Source organism: Hypanus sabinus, chromosome 17 (genome assembly GCF_030144855.1).
Source record: "Hypanus sabinus isolate sHypSab1 chromosome 17, sHypSab1.hap1, whole genome shotgun sequence".
Lineage (NCBI taxonomy): Eukaryota > Metazoa > Chordata > Chondrichthyes > Myliobatiformes > Dasyatidae > Hypanus > Hypanus sabinus.
Window position 1 is genome coordinate 70,023,267 of NC_082722.1, and position 22,274 is coordinate 70,045,540.

The following is a 22,274-nucleotide window of genomic DNA, read 5'->3' on the forward strand; positions in this document are numbered from 1 at the left end:
ATGCCTTCAACGCCTTCCCCACTTGAGTTGCCTTACCTCTTCACATCTTGCACATAATCAGCGTTCCTGTCAATGAAATGAGTTATGGAGTCTTTGATGGCTTCATGCTTGAAAGAGGAGGCAGTTCCAAACACTGTCACATCTGGAATGGTGGAGCAGAGCTGAGCCACAGCTTGGCCCTGAAACAAACACAGTCAGATCACACTTCAGTTGCGTTATCATCCAAAAGCTGGAAATCAAAGTGAGCAAACATTCCCCAAAGCACGGATGCAGGCTCAGAACGAGTCAATGGTTAAATTCAGGGTGCTCAGGAGCCTTGTGACAGCAGCTGTATCTATCCAGTGAGCTCAATGGAATATACGTCAGTGATCCTCTCAGAGGTCTGAGCACAAGGTCAATACCATATTCCAGCAAGGGGACAGGGCACCATTAGAAATGGCACCCTTCAGAGGAAAGTGTAAGCTAAGTCCCATCTGCTCTCTCAGGGAGATAGCGATGTGTTACTGGCAAAAGTCACGAGGTAGAGCAGGGCATTGTCAGAAGGTATGGTATCATGGTGTGTAGCATAATGCTTTTGTAACCCCCTGGGTTGCCTCAGGCTCGCTCAGCTCGTTCTTGTCTAGGGGGAGCAGCCTTCGGCCCCGCCAAACTGGGTAATCAGCTGGTGTGGATGCTGTGTGATGTCCCCGCCTCACCCAAAACCAGACAGTGCACCATATGCGATTAAATGAGTACAATTTATAAAGGTTACTATAACTAAGTGATTAATAACGATACAGTATATATGAAGAGAAAATTAAAGAAAAGGCGCCAAACTTATCAAAGTCCAAACCACTTCGTGCACAGCCGTTGGAGCTCAATTACTGAAGTCTTCTGGCCACCATTCGATCCCCTCCGAACTCAACTCGCAGCTCAGGACTCTCCAAACTCCTCGACTCTCCAAACAGCTCAGGACCCTCCGAGTGGTCAACCAAGCACATCTAGCTTCATCCCCCCCTCCTCGGAGAATCTCCCGGCCTCGGACCCCCCTTTGGGGTCCGATCCTCGCCCAGCTTAGAGCATTGCGTCCTCTCTCTTGACCCCCTCGCGCCGATCTGCCCAAAAGCCCGTCAACAAAAGCTTACAGACTCAGAAGAAAGAACATTAATCCCCATTTGGTTTACAAAGGAATACCATTCTCGTTATCAGTAAATTAGCATTCCTGCGAGTTCACAAAAGGAAACCCTTTCCCAACAGTAACAAAGAAAAAAAAGAAACCCCCTTTACATTTTATAGTACCAGCGTCCCAGATTCAATTACTACCACTGTCCACAGAGAGTTTGTACACTCTCCCCATGATCGCATGTGTTTCCTCCTGGTTCTCTGGTTTCCTCCCAAAGGCCAGAGACGTACCAGTTGGTAGGTTAATTGTTCATTATAAGTTGGACCGTGATTAGGCTAGTTGTTAGGTGAGTTGTTGGGTGGTGTGGCTCAAGGGGCCAGGAGGGCCTACTCCACGTTGTATCTCAATAAAGTAAAATAAGCCTGGGCCAATATGTTGACTATATTTCACAAGTCCTAGGAGTTGTGTAGGACATTGGTGAGACCACACTTGGGAGTATAGTGGTCACTCTGTTATACGAAAGACATCAGCAAACTGGAAGGAGAGCAGAGAAGATTTGTGTTTGGATGTTGCCTGGGGTCAAGGGCCTGAGCTATAGGGAGAAGTTGAGCAAGTTGGACTTCATCCCTTGGAACATAGGAGATTAAAGGGTAGCAGTGGTTTAGAGGTACAAATATAGGCAAATGGGACTAGCTTGGTGGGCACTATGATTGGCATAGACATTGGGATGGGGGCATGTTTCATTCAGTATTTATAACTTTTTGACTCCAAAATGAGAGTGAATCCCCTTTACTCACTGATGCTAACTACAATAAAACTGAGACATCATGTTCAGGTGTGCTGCATGTTTAAAGGCCTGTTAAACGATCAGCATGTATCAACCAATGCACACTTTTTGCGAGGGTGTGGATGGAACTGCCAAGTCCTACTGAGCACTAGGCCCTGGGGGCTGCTTGCAATAAAGCTGGGACTGCATGCTTAACACACCCAATACTTTTCATTGGCTTCTCCACGACAAGTTGTGTTGGCTGTGTGGCTCTGACTGTGTGGCTTGGCATAGATCAAATTCCATCTATAAATTTGCTGATGATATAACTACTATCAGAAGAATCTCAGATGGAGACAAGAGGGCATACAGGAGTGAGATATACAAGCAAGTGGAGTGGTGTCACAGCAACAATCTCGCACGCAATGTCAGTAAGACCAAGAGCTGGTTGTGGACTTCAGGAAGGGTAAGATGAACATGAGCCAATCCTCCTGGAGCAATCAGAAGTAGAGAGAGTGAGCAATTTCAAGTTCCTGGGTGTCAAGATCTCTGGGGGTCTAACTGGATCCCAATATATCAATGCAGCTATAAAGGTGGCAAGACAATGGCTACAGTTCATTAGGAGTTTGAAGAGATTTGGTTTGTCACCTAAACCACTCGAAAAACTTCTGCAGATGTTCCATGGAGAGCATTCTGACAGGATGCATCACTGTCTGGTACAGGGAAGGGGCTACCACACATGATCAAAAGAAGCTACAGAAAGTTGCAAAATCAGTCAGTTCTATCTTGGGTACTGATGCACCATCAATAACTCACTCTGAGATGTAAAGGCGAGATATCGGCTTTTATTGACTGGAAGAAGGAACAAGCAGTGAGTGACCACCATACTACATCCTGGAGAATGAGAGGCCGGGCTCAGGCCTTGATCGCCTTTATACAGGGTCTGTGAGAGGAGCCACAGGAGCAGTCAGCAGGGGGTGTGTCCAGACAGGTATATGTAGTTCACCACAGGTACTAGCCTCCATATTATCCAAGACATCTCAGAAAGGTGGTGTCCATCATTAAGGACCCCGTCACCCAGTCCATGCCCTCTTCTCATTGTTGCAATCAGGTAGGAGGTATAGAAGTCTGAAGGCACTCACTCAGCAATTCAGGAAAAGTTTCTTCCCCTCTGCCATCCGATTCCTAAATGGGTGTTGGGCCCATAAACACTACCTAACTTTTATTATTTCTGTTTTTGCACTATTTTTAATTTCACTATTTTATATATGCTTACTGTAATTAATTTGCTTATTTTTTCTCTACGTTATCATGCATTGCATTGAACTACTGCCACTAAGTTAACAAATTTCACAACATATGCTGGTGATATTAAACCTGATTCTGAGGTACACCTGGATCGCCAAGTCTCTACTTTGAGTAGACAATATGTAGGGAAATCAGTTTACCAACAAAATTATCACCCCGTGCAAATAGAAGTCACTCTACACCATTCTAGGCCTCATTGAACACAATACACTGTGAATTCACATGTTCCTCATTCTGAACATTAACAAGTCTGTTACCTTCCATGTGTTGACAGATCTATCATTCATTTGCAACTTCTTTTTTCCTGTTTTTATTTCTAATTTCTCAACGTCTTTGTTTTTCTCTGAACATTCTCTATTGTTCTAATATGACCACAACCAACCATAGTTCTTGAGAAGGTCAAGCTCTGTTTTGCTGAACCTTACACAAACATAAAAACAAAAGTAAATGAAATGTTGTGTGTTCCTCATTGTAGAATTAAGCCTGCCCACCTAAACCAAGAGCAAGTTCTGGTCGATTTAAGTACTATGCTGATTTGGAAAGGTTGGATACAGGCTGGAATGTGGTGTAGGGGTCCAGGCCCAAAGTGGATCAATATGGCAGGGTCCTAGTGTGGGGGCAACACAGTGTCTGGACAATTTAAATGCCAGGCCACATGCACTGAAAAGGCAGGGTGTCGGGACAAGAGGCAAGGGTTGGGTTGGGTCGGGTCATCTCGCTTCTCCCTCTTCGCTCTCCGTGATGCTGTGGCCGACAATTTGCCCTGCTGTGTGGTGAACTAGGCTGAGGCTATCGGCCTGCTTCGGCTGATCTGGGCTTTGTGGCTATGAACTCCTTTTCTTTCTGAATGCTGTTGCTTACTTTTATTGTTTGCATGATTTGTGTTCTTCTCTTTCTCTCTGCACATTGGGTGTTGGTAATTTTTTAAAAATCGGATTCCTTTGTGATTCTTGTTTTGTGGCTGTCTGTAAGCAGCTGAATCTCATGGTTGTATAATTTATACATACTTTGATAATAAATATACTCTGAACTTTGATCAAGATGTTGATGCTTGGAATTGAGAGAAAAAGCTCATGTGATTATTTTCATTGCGGTTGACTCTCGTGGTTTACACAATGAATGAAGTTAAGTCATGTCGTCAATACAAAGAACCATGGTATTTGGTTGCCCCGGGAGCCTCCACCCACTCTTCTCCTCCTCTCTCTGACAGTGAAGCTAACAAAACGTTGGAAGCAGAGGAAATCTCATGACACTCATGAATAAATTCACCAGGGCCTGATTTAAGATGGGAACTGGTGCACACTTTATGGGGAAATGAGGAATATTTTGTCATCAACAAGATGTAGGTGTTTAGAACTCAAGCAGCATATCTAAGAGAGGATGCACTGGCATTGGGCAGGGTCCAGAGGAGGTTCATGAGAATGATCCCAGCAATAAAAGTGTTGATGTAAGAAGAGCATTTGATGCCTCTGCTCCTGTCCTCGATGGAGTTTAGAAAGTGGGGGGGGGGGGGGGATCCTATTGAAACCTACTAAATATTGAAAAGCCTGAGTAGAGTGGACATGGAGAGAATGTTTCAAATGGTGGAAGGATCTAGGACCAGAGGGCACAGCTCAGAATAGAAGGACATCCCTTTAGAACAGAGATGAGAAAGAATTTTTTTTTTTAGCCAGAGGATGCTGAAACTGTGAAATTCATTGTCACAGAAGGCTGCAGAAGCCAAATCAATTGGTATATTTAAAGGTGAGGTTGATAGGTTTTTGATTAGTAAGGTGTCAAAGGTTTTGGGAAGGAAGTAGGAGAATGGGGTTGACAGATGTAACAAATCAGCACTCAATGGGTTGAATGGCTGAATTATGCTCCCTTGGTCTTGTAGTGGAGGAAGAAAACTTCATCACATTTTAATCTGGTGTGTTGTTGTCCTTCTGACAGTGTCCCTCAGGATTTCTTGCTTCCACTCCAGTCTTGTTGGTTTGCAAAATGACTGATGAGTTGTGTGTTTGAACTACACACTTCCTCATGTGGGATAGGAGATATAACTGCAAGGTTATGGACCAAATGCTGAAGTTAAGCCAGGAGCAGATTTTCAGGCAGTATCAGCTCAATGGGCTGAACAGTCTTCTCCCAGCATTGCAGAAAGCGGGGGATATACATGTTTAGCAATTAACTTATTGAATAGAGGGGAGACTGAATAGGTTCCAAGGGATTCTTCTTCTTCCATTTCTTATATTCTCATTGGTGCATCTGTTTCTCTTTTGAAACAGCATGCTAGCATCACATTCTGGCGTGCTTTGCCATTGAACCTGAGCATAGAGTCCAAAGATGTGCTGGTTGATGGGTTGATTGGTCATTGTAAATTGTTCTGAGATTAGGCTAAGATTAAATCAGATGTTGCTGGGTTTATGGGCTGGAAGGGCCAATTTGGCACTGTATCTCTAAATAAAATAAGTAAATAAACATTGTATTTATCAGAAATTCTTAGGATTCCATATATAAACATAAAAATTGGCAGCAAGATTATTTTTTGATCCTTATACCTGTGCCATTTAATAAGTCATCATCGTCATTATGTACCATGTCAGATGACGTAGGTGATCATGGTTTCCGAGACGATGATTATTCTTGACTATTTTTTCAACAGAAGTGGTTCACCTTGCCTTCTTCTGGGCAGTGTCCCAGGTGATCCCAGTCGTTATCAATACTATTCAGAGATTGTCTGCCTGGCATTGGTGGTCGCATAACCAGGATTTGTGATATGCACCAGCTGCTCATACGACTGTCCAGTACCTACTCCCATGGATCCACATGACTTGGGGGGGGGGGGGGGGGGGGGGAGGTGCTACACCTTTCCCAAGCGTGACCTGCAAGCTAGCAGAGGGAAGTATACCACCTTTGGTAGAGATGTACGTACCTCCACTCCGACACCCAGTAGGATCATTGCTTAAGCATCAACCTTCTATTCTTGTCTGCCTGGCCAGGGTACTCCATCAGCACCACCCTCCTCCCCCACCTTGACCTTGTTGTCTACCTGCATTGCACTTTCCATGTCACACTGCAAAGGAACTTCAACATGACATACTCCTTGGATGTGGACCTGTATGTTGGGATGTTCCCTGGGGCACAATAGTGTAGCACACTGCTTTACAGTGGCAGCTGTAAGATCAGGGTTCGATTCTCACCGCCGCCTGAAAGGAGTTTGTACATTCTCCACATTGCCATGCTGGTCCCTTCCAGGATCTTCCATACACCAAAGATGTATGATTAGATTTAACGATTAGTGGGCATGCAACGGTAGCATTGGAAGCATGGTAACACTAGCAGGCAGCCCAGCATTACCCTCGCAAATTTGATTTGATGCAAACAGCACATTTCACTCTATGTTTCAATGTACATGTGATAAATAAAGATAATACCATCCATCTTGATGGTTGGGTTGGGTCATACAAGTTGGGAGGTGCAGAAAGAGTAACTTGGTGAATTAATTGCGTCTTCTCTTGTGCACATTTGTTGGGGAAGATTAACGTATCTGGAGGTGGCATAGTAGCCTAGAGGATAGCGAAATTCAGCAAACCAGGTTTAACTCTGTCACTGTCTTTAGGGAGTTTGTACTTTATATTGACCATGTAGGTTTCCACTGGGTGCTCTGGTTTCCTCCCACATTCCAAAGACGTACAGGTTAGTGGGTTAATTGATCACATGGTTGTAACTGGATAGCACGGGCTGGTTGGTCCAGACCAGCCTGTTACCATGCTGTATTTCTAAGTAGTATTAATTATATTGGTGCTCCATTCAGGGCCTCAAATAGTCCTTCCAGGTGAGGCAACACTTAACCTGCAAATCTGCTGGGGTCATCTATTGTATATGGTGATCTCGAAGCGGTGAGAACCATCGTAAGTTGAGGGACCACTTTGTCGAGCACCTCCACACCATCCGTTACAAAGTGGACTTTCTGGTGGCCAAACATTTTAAATCCAATTCCCCTTCCCGTTCCAACATATCTGTCCTGGCCCTCCTCTTGTGCCAAGATGAGGCCACCTTCAGGGTGGAGGAGCAATACCTCATATTCTATCTGGGTACCCTCCAACCTGATGGGATGAATATCAATTTCCCCTTCCAGTAAATAAATTGCTCTATTCCCCACTGAGATCTCTTACTTTTTCCTCACCTGTCTACTACTTCCGCCTGGATCCCCTCTTCTTCCCCTTTCTGCTATTGTCCACTCTCCTCTCCTCTCAGACTCTTCCTTCTCCAGCCCTTGACCTTTCTCCCCACCTGGCTTCACCTATCAGCTTCCAGCCAAACTCTTTGCCCTCCCCACACCTTTTTATTCTGGCATCTTCCCCTTTGCTTCTCAGTCCTGAAGAAGGGTCTCAGCCCGAAATGTTGACTGTTTATTCATTTCCATGGACACTGCCTGACCTACTGAGTTCCTCCAGCATTTTGTGTGTGTGTTGTGTTGGATTTCCAGCACCAATGCACTTCCTCATGTTTATAAAATAAATACGATGGTGGATGGGTGTGAATCAAGCAAACTTTGTCCCGGATGGTGCTAAGCTTCACAAAAGTTGTTGGAACTGCACTCATCCAGGCAAGTGAAGAGTATTCCATCAAAATCCTCACTGGGCCTGGTAGATCATGGAAGAAACTTCTAGTGCCAGGTGGTGAATCATTCTCTGTAGGATACCCAGCATTTCAACTTCAGTTGTCACCTTGTGATAAGTGTTAATTAACTGCATGAAAAATTAGCATTCAGAAGTGTAAAGTCTCAATTTAGAAGATTTAAAGATTACCTTATTTTGTCACATGTACATTGAAACATACAGTGAAACGTGTTGTTTGCATCATTGCCCAACTCTGTCGGCGGGAGGGGCAGCCCACAAAGGTCACCACACTTCCAGTGCCAACAAAGAATTCCCATAACTTACTAACCCTAACTCGGGCATCTTTGGAATGTGGGAGGAAACCAGAGCACCTGGAGAAAACACTCAAAGTCATAGGGAGAATGTACAAACATGGGGTGGCATGGTAGCGTAGTGGTGAGCACAATGCTTTACAGTTCAGGTGACCCTGGCTCAATTCTTGCCTCTACTTGTAAGGAGTTTGTACATTCTCTCCGTGACCATGTGGGTTTCCTCTGGGTGCTCTGGTTTCCTCCCACATTCCAAAGACATACCAGTTGGTAGGTTAACTGATCATTGTAAAACGATTAGACTAGCATTAAATCAGGAGTTGCTGACAAGTTCACAAGGCCGGAAGGGCCTGCTCCACGCTATATCTCAATAAAAAATTAATTTTTAAAAGCTCCCTACAGACAGCACCAGGAGATTTTTATCAATAGATTTTTAAAATATAAAATTTAAAGAAAGAGATTGTTTTCCAAATCCTTTCTCTCCATCTAATAATGAGTTGCATCTTTTTACTCACATCTTCAAACTGAATTCACCCAGTTTACATAACTCTCAGACATATGTAGGCAATGCAGGAATATAGATGTGAGGACATCTTCAAGAGGCAGTACCTTAGGAAGCTGACATCTATCACTAAGGACCCTCATCATCCAGAACATGTCCTCTTCTTGTTACTACCTCCAAGGAGGAGGTGCAGGAGCTTGAAAACCGACTCTTAGCATTTTAAAAACAGCTTCTTCCCCTCTGCCACCAGATTTATGATTGGTCCATTATTCTTTTGCAATTTTTTTTTTGTAACTTATAGTAATTTTTATGTCTTGCTCTGTACTGCTGCCGCCAGACAACAGACATACGTCTGTGATAATAAACCGGATTCTGATTCTGGCAGCATTGTAGACCGAAGAGCCTGCCTACATTTAAGATTCCATGTTATTCTCTGTCAGCCCTTGTGTAAGAATTTTATGATTCATGTAATCTGATTGCCCTGAGAGATACCCAGCTGCTTTCCCGGTTCACTCTGACCTGAGCTCCTCACTGAAGTGGCTGAGAGCTCAATGCACAACTACAGAAACAGCCTGCCAATGGTACCAACGGTGAAGGAAAATCAAATAACTGCAGATTCTGGAAATCTGATACAAAAACAGACTATTGCAGGTAATTTTAAGAGCAGACACGAGGAAATCAGCAAATGCTGGAAATTCAAACAACACACACAAAATGCTGGTGGAACACAGCAGGCCAGGCAGCATCTACAAGGAGAAGCACTGTCGACATTTCAGGCCAAGACCCTTCGTCAGGACTAGTCTCGAAGGGTCTCGGCCCGAAACGTCGACAGTGCTTCTCCTTATAGATGCTGCCAGGCCTGCTGTGTTCCACCAGCATTTTGTGTATGCTGTCTACTGCAGGTAACACTCAGTGGGTCAGGCAGAAAGAGAAAGAGCTAATGCTTCAGTCGAAGATATTTCATCAAAACTCAGAGCTAGAGAAAACTGACCCTTCTACCTCCACGAGCCACTTATGTAACCTTAGCCTCATAACAAGGCAATTTACAATGAATAATTAACCTACTAACCGCTAGGTCTTTGGAATGTGGAAGAAAAGCAGAACCCTGGAAGAAACCTACCCGCTCACAGGAAGAACATACTACCTCCTTATAGAGGGTGCTGGGATTGAACTCTGAACTCAAACGCTTTGGGCTGTAATAGGGTCTTTTTTGTGGTAGGGTGATGCCAGGAATGTCACTTTCTCTGGCTGTTAAAGAAGGCGAGAAAAAAAATGTAGAAGCTGTGAAATGCAGATCTGGGCTGTAGAAAATACCCAGCAGACTGGTCTGTCTCAGTGGAGGATAACACATAGGACATTCTGGCATCAAGTCTGCTCCCCCATTCCATCATGGTTGATTTACTATCCCATTCAACCCCATTCTCCTGCCTTCTCCCTGTAATCTTCGCTGCCTGACTTATCAAGAACCTATCAAACTCCACTTTAAATATACCCAATGACTTGGCTGCCACAGCTGTCTGCAGCAATAAGTTCCACAGATTCACTGCACTCTGGCTAAAGAAATTCCTCATCTCTGTTCTAAATGGACCTCCCCCTATTCTGAGACTGTGCCCTGTGGTCCAAAACTCCACCACTATACAAACATTGTCTCCACATCCACTCTACCAGTCCTTTCAATATTCAATAGGTTTCAATAAGATCCCCCATTATTTATCTAAACCCCAGTGAGTATGGGCTCAGAGACATCAAACACTCCATATGTGTTAAACTTTTTCATTCTTGGAATCATTCTTGTGAACTTCCTATGGACTCTCTCCAATGCCAACATATCTTTTCTTAGATAAGGGTCCCAAAACTGCTCAGAATACTTTAAGTGCAGTCTGACAAATGCCTTATAAAACCTCGGCATGGCATCCTTCCTTTCATATTCTATTCCTCGCGAAATGAATGCTAACATTGCATTTGCCTTCCTCACCACCGACTCGACCGGCAAGTTAACCTTCAGGACGTTCTACACAAGGACTCCCAAGTCCCTTTGTATCTCAGATTTTTGAATTTTCTCCCCATTTAGAAAATAGTCCTCAATCTTTTCTATGCATTCCTTCTACCAAAGTGCATGACCGTGTACTTTGCAACACTGTATTTCATTTGCCACTTTCTTGCCCATTCACCTAAGTTGTCTAAGTTCTTTTGCAGACACTGTGCTTCCTCAACACTACCCACCCCTCCACCTGTCTTTATATCACCTGAAAACTTGGTTACAAAGCCATCAATTCCATCAAGTAAAATCATTGACTTTTAACATGAAAGGAAGCGGTTCCTTACACTGATCCCTGTTGAACACCGCCAGTCACTGACAGCCAGCCTGAAAAGGCTCCCTTTATTCCACCTCCTGCCAGTCAGCCAGTTTTATATCCATGCTAGTGTCTTTCCTGTAATACCATTCACTCAGAAACAGTTATCAACCTATAGAACAGCCAGCAAGCTCATGAACCAGGGTGGGTAACTTAATTCACATCCACACTGAAGTGACTCCAGAACCTACAGACGCACTTTCAAGGATTCTGCAACTCATGTTCCCAGTATTATTTCTAATTTTGTTTATTATTTGCACAATTTGTCTTCTTTTACACATCGGCTGTTTGTCAAGTCTCTGTTATGGCTAGTTTTCATACGTCCTATCGCATTTCTTCATTTTTTGTAAATGTCAACAAGAAAATAAATCTCAAGATGACATATACTGTACTTTGAAAATGAATTTACTTTGAACTTTGAAATATTAAATGATTTCAAGTGGTAACCACTTTTCTTTGAAAACCATTTTGAAAATTTCATCACACTTATAAGTTGCTGTTACAATACAGCAGCTGGTGGGACCACACTAGAGTATATTTTCTCCTTACTTAAGATAGGATATACTTGTACTGGAGGTGGTTCACTAATTTGATTTCTAGGTTTTTTTTATTTGTTTTATTTTAGATAAAGCACAGAGTGGGCCCTTTTTGCAAGAACCCAAGTTTAATCCTAAAGTGATCATGGGACAATTTACGATGAGAACTTAACCCACAAAAACCAGTAGGTCTTTGCACAGTGGGAAGAAACTAGAGCACCCTGAGGAAATCCACATGGTCACAGGGTACAAAGTCCTTACAGTCAGCGACGGGAATTGAACACAGTTCACCAGTACCATAAAGTGTTGTACTAACCACTGTGCTACCATGCCATCCCGGGTTGAAAAAGGTTGTCTTATGAGGAAAGGCAGAAAACCACTGATCACTTCTGTTAAGAAGAACAAGAGCCAATCTTCATTTAAAAACAGTTAAGATTCTGAAGGATTAAACTTGCTGCCTAAGTAAATCTGTGGGTCAAGGAGAATCCGTAGAGGGAAAGACTTAATGCAAGGTTTCAACCTGAAACATTAACAAACCCTTTCCCTACTTGACCCACTGAGTTTCTCCAGCAGAGCGTTTAATGGTCCAAATTCCAGGATCTACAGTCTTTTGCATCTCAGTGGGGCCTTGACAAGGTGGCTCCCAAGAGATATTCCATGAATAGGGACTCTAGAACTAGTGGAATTAAAATAAAATGCGGATGAGAGAGAATTTAATTTCCCAAAGGGGTATGAACATCTGGAATTCTGTATCCTAGAAAACAGTGGAGACCAAATCATTAGATGTTTAATAAAGAATTTTAAATATTTAATACTAAATTATTAAGCAGATATTTAGTCTTTTGGGCAAGGGTTATTGAGAAAAGCTGGAAAGCTGAGCTGAGACCATGTTGAAGTTGGAATAAATAATGCATCCCATCTCTTGGTCAATTCCCCTAAGGCATCTCTCTCGTCCTGTCTGTCAATATTATTATAGGTGCTAGATGTTTTTTCGGATTGTTCCATCATTTGCACAGTCATATGAGTCGTGCCTACAAGGAAACAGGAAAATATCAATTCCATGTAAGTATGGACTTTACCTCAAAAACTGATCTTGGAAGCAATCAAAAGGCAAGACATGAAACATAATACCTTTAACATTGCTGATCTGATGAAACAAACAGGATACCAGAAGAACTAAAGAAGTCAGGAAGCATTTGGGGAGAAATGGACAGTCAACATTTTAAGTTACATTGGAATGACGTACACTGGAGTGTGTCATATCATAATGAGCTGTTGTGCAGAAAGTTTTATTGCAATGTATCGCAAGGAAGAGTAGCACAATGTACTTGCCTCACCACGCCTCCCTCCTTCACAGCAGCCCAACTTTACTCAAGTGGAAGATTCTATCCAATTCTGCCACTGCTGATCTTTTAATAGTGTAATGAGTTCACACAGCAGTAACCTAGAGTTTCTGGAATTCCCTGGGCTTCCAATGCCCCGGAGCAACCACAGGTTCAAAGGTGTGCCCATTCTCAGAGGAGAGGCAGGTACACACACACACACACACACACACACACACACACACACACACACACACACACACACACACACACACACACACACACACACACACACACACACACACACAGTTGCCACACGCATTCAAAGCCAAAAGCTTGTACATCAGACAGATGCAAAGTGGCGTGGAGTGCAGTGGGAGGGGGTGGTCAGGAACCAGTGCACTCCATCATTTCACAGGCATTCCTGCTCATGCCCACTGGGGCAACAGTGAATCGGCTACCCAGTCCCCAGTCGAGGCCAGCTCAGGAAGCTAGCATCAAAGTCCTGGAATCTCAGTGATGTCACGGAGGGAGCAATGCATAACCTAGAAATGAAACCAATGAAAGCTAAGATGAATCAAACATGTAATGAATTGTTTCATCATTTGTCTGTTCAAGAAGAAATATCCATGGACTCAAGAGGTACTGTTGACGCTGGAAATGCAGAACAAAACACACAACGTGATGGAGGAGATCAGCGCGTGAAGCAGCATCGATGGCTGTGAATTAAGAGTCGACATTTTGGGAAGAGACCCTTCATCAGGTCTGTCCATAAGACTTTTTTTTTGCAACAGCCGACTTAAAGGCATAGGGGTTCAAAAGGGGTCCACCACTCCATCCTCGAGGATGTTTAGGGGAGTGTCTCTAAATGAAAGCTTTGTCAGTGACTCACTTCCCCCAAAAGCATAAACAACTCTAAGAAAAGCAAATACTACCAGCAATTCACAACTTGCATCTTCTGTGTGAAGTACCAGATCCTCCAGCACAGTGGTTCCCAACATCGGTGATATTGCCTCCTTGGGAGTTTCTAAAGGGTGGGGGGAGGGGCGCAATAAAGATAAACAGAGGACGTGGAGCTGCTCAATAGCAAGGTGAAGCAGCTGAGGATTTACAGGCTTAATCTTAAAAGGTAGTTAATTATAAGCACTTTATCCTTGGAGCCTCATAATTAATTACAATGATCACGTAATCAGCGCATCTTTTGCTAAACTACTGTTCTCTCAGACTTTGCCCAAAACATCTTATAGTTGTTGGAAAGCAATGTGACACTTCATTATTCAGCAAGACATGAGAAATCTGGACTGAAGAAATCGTGTTATTTCTAGGCCTGGCCCGGGCATTATTGGGGCAAAGTTCAGAATGTGCCCTTTCTAATGTTCTTGACCGCATTTCTCTGGTCCCGGTGTTCCTGGCCTGGGGTCAGCGGACCCCTCAGACAATGGTAGGGATAAGAAATGTTGGAAGCCATGCTCTGGCCCATGGTCCAACAGAGATATCGCTGCCCCACTTTATATATCTTTAGGCAATGAATCAGGTTTTCCCTGAGCTACGATGACATCATAACTTACCCTTCATTTATCACAGCACTTGATACAGGACTTAGACCATAAGACATAGGAGCTGAATTAGGCCATTCAGCCCATTCAGTTTGCTCCAGCATTTTATCATGGCTGATCCCAGATCCCACTCAACCCCATACACCTGCCTTCTCGTCATGACCTTTGATGCCCTGACCATTCAGGAAACTATCAACTTCTGCCTTAAATATATCATTGAATTGGCCTCTACCGCAGTCTGTGGCAAAGCATTCCAGAGATTCACCACTCACAGGCTAAAAAAATTCCTCCTTACCTCTATTCTAAAAGGTCGCCCTTCAATTTTGAGGCTGTGTCCTCTAGTTCTGGATACCCCCACCAGAGGAAACATCCTCTCCACATCCACCCTTCAACATTCAGTAGGCTTCAATGAGATCGCCATGCATTCTTCTAAATTCCAGTGAGTACAGGCCCAAAGCTGCCAAATGCTCCTTAGAGGGAGAGAACTCAAAATGCAGAGATGCAAAGGGACTTGGGAGTCCTTGTGCAGGATTAACTAAAGGTTAATCTCCAGGTTGAATCGCTGGTGAAGAAGGCAAACGCAATGTTGGCATTGTTTTCTAGAGGTATAGAATATAAGAGCAGGGATGTGATGTTGAGGCTCTTTAAGGCACTCATGAGACCACACTTGGAGTATTGTGTGCCGTTTTGGGCTCCTTATTTTAGAAAGGATGTAGTGACATTGTAGAGGGTTCAGAGAAGATTCACGAGAATGATTCTAGAAATAAAAGGGTTACTGTATGAGGTATGTCTGGCAGCTCTTGGGCTGTATTGCCTGGAGTTCAGGAGAATGAGGGGTGATCTCACAGAAACATTTTGAATGTTAAAAGGCCTGAACAGATTAAATATGGCAATGTTATTTCCATGTTGGGGGAGTCTAGGACAAGAGGGCACAACTTCAGGATTGGAGGACGTCCATTTAGAACAGAGATGCAGAGAAATTAACAAATTTAACAAAGGCATTCAACGAATTCCCTCTCTTTTGCGACTTAAACGACAGGCAATTGACTGTGGTCGTTAATCCATAATGAAAATGGCAGAAGCAAACCAAACAAAAAGAAATGTAAACAGTACAGCATGGAGTATCTAACATACGGATTTATACCAGCACCAAGCAACCAACAGCAGCCAATGTGTCTGTTGTGGGAAAACTATTTTTTCAAATGAGGTAATGAAACCACCCAGGCTTTCTTGAACATTTGAAGAGAATACAAGCCAACCAAGCCAACCAAGAGTCTTACATATTTTCAGGCACTTTGACAAAACATTCAGAAATTGAAAACACTTCAAAACATTTTTGCTAGCACTTCACAACAAAACAGTGATGGTTTGCATGCTTCATGCAACAATACATTTCCCATTGCTAAATCTGGAAAGCCCCGTGCAATTGGAGAAAAGCTGTTTCTGCCTGCATTAAGGAAGATTCTGAGTACAATTTTGCACAAGTCACCAGACCAAATAATTATAGTGATTCCACTCAGTGCAACTCTGTTCAAGGAAAAGTAGACACAATGCCTGAGAATGTGGAAGACATACTTAGGATAACAGAATTTGCTCTGCAGTTAGGTGAGTCAGTTTTGCTAGGCAACAAATCTTGCTTCATGGTTTTGTTCACTTCAGAAAAGATGAAACCCTGGTTCAATAGTTGTTATTTGTAAGGGAACTGGAAACAGAAATGAAGGACGAGTGAATATTTCAGGTTGTTAAAGAAGGACATTACACTTTCCAACATTCTTGCTTATTCATAGCTGGGGCACCATCAATGACAGGGTGCCACTGTGCAGTTGTTACATTCTTGAAGAAAAGTTGTACTTAGCCTATCTACCATTCACTGTATAATTCACAGGCAATATCTTGTTGCAAAAAACCTAACTGATCAATTACATAAATCATTAAATGCTGTTATCACAATGCAGTCTCAACCTGAAATGTCAGTTGTTTATTCTTTTCCATAGATGCTGCCTGACCTGCTGAGTTCCTCCAGTTTTTGTGTGTGTTGCTTTGGACTTCCAGCATCTCCAGATGTTTTCTGTTTGTGAAATATGACCTAGTTCCATGCTCTCAATTCTCGACTGTTTAGACAGCTTTATATTGCTGGTTTTCAAAAGGAGACTGCCAGAGACGATTGTATGTGCTTTTTGAAACTATGATAAAATTCTTTGAAGCCTCAAGTGCTTCATTCTGTAATCAACTCAAGGATATTAGGTATAACATTGCCTATTTGTCAGAATTATTTGCAAAGTTTAATGAAATCAATCTTCAATTGCAAGGAAATTATATGACTCTTATCAAAGTCAAATCAGTTATCTCCACACCTCTGTCCAAGTTAACCCTATTTACATGCAACATTAGCCATCACAACCTTTACCGATGTCAAAGCCTCTCTCAGTTGGAAGAGAAAGAAAGAAGACCAATTGATGATCTTCAATTATACTGTGCCCACCTAGGTGATCTGCATAAAGACATTTTACAACCCAAATTCCAGAGTGGGCAATAAATCCATTCCTGACCATCTGTAATGAGGAATTAACAGGAAAGACGCAGGAAGAACTGACCTCGCTACAAAAAGACTGTGCTGAAGCTGAGGTTTAAAAAATTATATCAAGACTTTTGATTGCGGAGAAGAATCTCTGAATGGTATCCTGCACTATGGAAAAGGACAAGGTGTCCTTTATTGCCTTTTCAACATCATATTAAGTGGAGCGGGGTTTCAGTGCAGTTGCCCAACTTCTTTCAAAGCAATGAAACAGTGTGCAAGTTACTGAACGTGGGGACTTGAGACTCCTTGAGTGACATTCAGCCTGATGTTGAGAAGCTGCTATCACTATCACTGCTGTCCATCTCACTGAAAAATGAAAAAGGCAATGAAGTAGTGAAGAACTATGCTACTAACTTACGCTCTAAAATTGTCGATGAGAATTATTTTTACTATAATCAAAGAAACAACTTTACCTGCAGCTTTAAATAGATTTATATAATCTTTGCAATTGTCAGTCACTGCTTTGAATTTACAGTTCTTGTTTTATTTCACCAGGCACCGTACATCAACAATAGTTTTCATTTAATGGCCAGACAAGGGGGCACTGGGGATGTGTTCTGGGAGCCAAGGGGGCAGTAACCCAAAAAAGTTCGAGAACCACTACCCTAGCAGATAAATGCTGGGTAAAATAAATCTCAATTCTCTTTGAAACAGTCTTGAGGAGAAGAAGTTGTTGGGCTGTTAAATTCAGAATTTTCTGGAAGAGAAGAGTTTTTGTGGCACGGTGGCATCGCAGTTAGGACAACACTACTGCAGCACCAATGACCTGAGTTCAATTCCCACCGCTGCCTGTCAGGAGTTTGTATGCATGTTCTCTCTGTAACCACATAGATTTCCTCCAGATGCTTTGGTTCCCTCCCATATTGCAAAGATGCACAAATTAGCAGGTTAATTGGGTGGCTCAGGCTTGTTGGGCTGGATAGGCCTGTTATTGTGCTTGTATCTCTAAATAAGCAGAAGCAATGGTGGATGTCAGACAGGAAAGGCTGTCAGGCTTCAGTGCGCCAGTTTCAGAGCCGCTTCTGTCGGGGCGTGCCAGACACAACCACGGGAATTGGTTCTCAATAGCAAGTGGATTCCACACAACAGCTACAGGGAGATAGAGTTCAATTCTGGCCCCGTCTGTAAGCAGTTTGTACTTTCTGCCTGTGATCTCATGGGCTTCCTCCAGGTACCCCGGTTTCTTCCCACAGTCCAAAGACATACCAGTTAGCAGGTTGATTGGTAATTGTAAATTGTCCTGTGATTAGGCTAGGGTTAAATAGGTGGGTCGCTGGGTGGTGCAGTTTGTCGGGCCGGAAGGGTCTGTTCAGCATAAATAAATAAATGTCTCAGTCCCCACTGCACAAACCGAGGGCTCGAGACCATTCAGCCCACAAAGCAATGCAAACATACATAACACTGGACAACAATTTTTTTCAAAAGTGTTGCTTCCTCAGAATTTTTTTTGTTTATGATAGACCGCTTGAAGATGAACACAAATATAATTTCAGACTACTTGTATCACATAGGAACTTGGAGAAACAACAAATTAACTCTTATTGAATATGATGCATAATGGTGCTGATGCTTTGCAATAGTTCAACTAAGTTAAAAATATTTTGTTAATGATTTGTTCATTTTAATTTATTAATGCTTTTCATTTGTACTCAGTGTCTGAGGCTTTTTGCTTTAGTGTCCAACGATAATTCACCAGCATTGATGGATTCCAGTTGCCCTGGTATCTTTTCTCCATGACCGCAATGTCCTGGTGAAACCTTTCACCATGGTAGTCATTAACAGCACCAAGAATGGGACTGCAGAAAATGAATCTTTAATGACATGTTGCATTTCATGGTTTTATATGCCTGAAGCATGCTTTCAACCAGCTGCATGTAGCTTGGTGCTCTGTAGATGCAGAGAAAAATTTCTACAACTTCCTTGAATGCCTTCCAGGTGATTCTCTCTGATCCCACTACAAATTCATCAAATTGCCTGTCATTGATGACCTGTTCGATTTGTGGACCAACAAAAATGCTTTCCTAATCTTATCGTCAGTTATTCTGGGAAGCATCTGTCTCAAATATCAAAATCCTTCATAGAAATTTTTGTGCCCGGTGATAGCAAATTCCATCCTTACAGTCCTGAACCCAATAATTATTACTAAACCCTGTCCTGTCATGCAGCAGCCACGCAGCCTAAGCATGTCTGGACAAGATAGGAAACTTTCCAGCTTACATTGTAGGCAACATTTTTATTGACTTGAATTATGAATTGGAATAATAAACATAAGTGGTTTCAAAAAATGGTGCGTGATAGGGAAATTTCATGGTGATTTTCATGATCAATAACCCAAAATTCATAAGATACACCTTAAGGTATTCAGGAAGCAGAATCTTTGTTCTCCAGTGTAATCACTCCATACTTAATCTGAAGAAAAAGGAGATTAGCTTTATTTGACAAATATACATCAAAACATTGAAACGTACAGTGCAGTGGAATGCATTGCATACTTCAACGACCAACACAGTGCAAGGATTGTGCTTGGGGCAGGCGGCCCACAAGTGTCACCACGGCAGGAATTGAACCCAGATCGGTGATCACTGGCAGTGCAAGTGTTGGGCTAAGCACTACGCTACCATACTGTCATATTGCGGCCCTCAATCTCATCTCCTGCCTCCTATTTCTAAGATCTCTCCCAGCATCACTTCGCATTTTTTATTCCTTGTCCTGTCTCATCTCATCTTTGAGTCTCTCTCTCTCTCTCCCCCCCTCTCCCTCTCTCTCTCCCTCTCTCTCTCTCCCTCTCCCTCTCTCTCACTCCCCCCCCCCCACTCTCTCTTTCTGTCTCTCTCTACCCCCTCCCCTACTGTCTGGCACAGGAAAACCAAATTAAATTGAAAAAATACTCTCTTTGCATCTCAGGGCATTCAAGGCGAAGATGTCTACTTCCAGCAAATGACTCAGACGTGGAATGAATAATAAAAAGTCTGATATGACACAGGGCTTTAGATCTGCCCAGCTTTGGAGACAGAATTTAATGAGCTTATTAAGCTCCTAAATTCTGAACTCCTAAAACATTGGAGATGCTGAGTTTTACTGTCAGTTATTGCATACTTTAAGGATTTAGAATTTATATTCAGTATTTAAGCATTTTTAATCCATATTAATCTCAACAAGCCAAACAGACAGAGCTTTTTATTCAGCTGTAGAATGGTCACTGACCTGAAAGATTATTCTGATTTTTCACAACCCACGCAAAATGCTGAGGGAACTCAGCAGGTCAGGCAGCATCTATGGAGGAAAATGAACAGCTGATGCTTCCAGCTAAGACCTTTTGTCAGGTCTGGCAAAGAAGGGGGCAGAAGGCAGAATAAGATGGCGGGGGGAAGGAGAGGAGTACAAAATGGCATGTGATAGGTGAGACCTGATGGGCGATTGGGGGAGGGGAATGAGGTATAATTGTGTCAAGCTAACTGCTATAAAACAAGAAGGGGCGGTGGTGAAAACGGAAGGGAGTAGTTGCCAGAAGTTAGCAAAATCAATGTTCATGCCATTAGGTTGGAGAATACCTAAACTGAATATAAGGTACTGGACCTCCAACCTGCATTTGGTCTCATCATATTGTTAGAGGAAACACGTTCTTCTGTCCATACTGTTGCACTCCTTAAAATCCCTTCACTCTCAAACAGGGTCTCACCTCCTGATCCCATGTGCTCTTTGGTTTAAAGAGTTTATTTCCCTCTCCCAGCCTCCTGTAGTTCTGTCGAAGATGTCACTCAGTGACCCAATAGGTGCGTCTGCTCCTAGAACTGGTCTCTCCTATTGCTGTACACCCCTACCTTGCAACACCTCACCGTCTCCAGTTAGCAGACAAGCACAATCTCCTAACCCAAAACGGACAGCAAGTTGTGTTTGAAACAACACCTGTAACTGAACAAAATATCACTAGAGAAACAATCACCATCAGCACCAGTGCACCACAGGGCCGTGTGCTTAGACTCGCTACTCTTCTCGCTTCAATAATAAACTTACTTTGAGCTTTGAAATCTGCCGCTGAGCTCCACATGGGTAAGGTGAAGTTGAGTGGGGCCATTGTTCTCAGAGTAATCAGAAGGGCAAAAACCCAACAGTGGGGAGTGGGGAGTGTTTGGTAGGTTAAGACATTTAAGTTCCTGTACAAATAGGGGTCAACGTTCTTTGCACATATGTACTGTAGACAAGTAAACATAAATTCATCCCCAGATTCCTTCTGTTTGGGAAAGCAGCCAACATAATCAAAGACCTCTCACATCCCCAACATTCTCTCTTCTCCTCCCTTCCATTTGGCAGAAGATGCAAAATCTCATACCAAGCTCAAGGACAGGGCTTCTGCTGTTATAAGAGGATCGCTCTTACAATAAAGACAAACTCCTGATTTTACAATCTACCTCATTAAGGCCCTTGCACCTTATTTGTCTACCTTCACTGCACTTACACTGTAACTGTAGCACTGCATTCAGTGGTTACGTTAGTAGCTTTACTCATTACTGCCATCAGCCAATCGTGTGACAGCAACTCATCACACAAAAGCATGCAGAGATGGTCAAGAGGTTCAGTTCTTGTCCACACCAAACTTCAGAATAGCGAAGAACACAACAGTCTCAAGAGTTTACTAGGATAGCGCAAAAAAAAACCAAGATACATCCAGAGAGCGTCACTTCTGTGGGTGAAAATGCCTTGTTAATGAGAGAGGTCAGAGAATAGCCAGACTGGTTCAAGTTGACAGAAAGGTGACAGGAACTCAAATAACCATGTGTAACAACAGGGAGAAGAACATCGCTTCACATACAACACACTGAACCTTGTGGGTGGGCTAGAGCAGCAGAAGACCACGGACATGCTCTCACTGGCCACTTTACTGGGTATCTTATAAAGTGGCCACTGAGGGCATAGCCTGCATTCTGTCATTGGTTTCTGTTTGCACTTCCTCAACGTACAACTGTATAGAATTCTTCATTCATTTATTGGCATACAGCACAGAATAGGCCCTCCCAGCCCGTTGAGCCGCACCACCCAGCAATCCCCAATTTAATCCTAGCCTAATCATGGGACAATTACAAATGACCTACTAACCAGTGTGTCTTTGGACTGAGGGAGGAAACCGGAGCACCTGGGGAAATGCACACAGAACTATCAAACTCCTTACAGGCAGCGGCAGGAATTGAACCCAGATTCTTGGTATTGTAAGGCATTGTTCTAACCACTAAGTTACCGTGATCTGCCTGGATGCCATTCAAACAAAAGCCTTTCACTGTATCTCAGTACATGTGACACATATAACCCTATTACTCACTGTCCTGGAGGTATTTGTGAAGAGCTG

At 43.0% G+C, this 22,274-nt stretch overlaps 1 protein-coding gene across 1 annotated transcript in view; it reads right to left on the bottom strand.

Annotated features, from left to right (window-relative positions):
* Positions 1-22,274, bottom strand: part of vat1l (vesicle amine transport 1-like) — a 182,823-nt gene that overhangs the window by 105,830 nt on the left and 54,719 nt on the right. Inside the window, exon 4 of the mRNA XM_059993500.1 lies at positions 37-179. Within this exon, the coding sequence (XP_059849483.1) occupies positions 37-179 (143 nt within the window). The remainder of the gene's footprint in view (positions 1-36; positions 180-22,274) is intronic.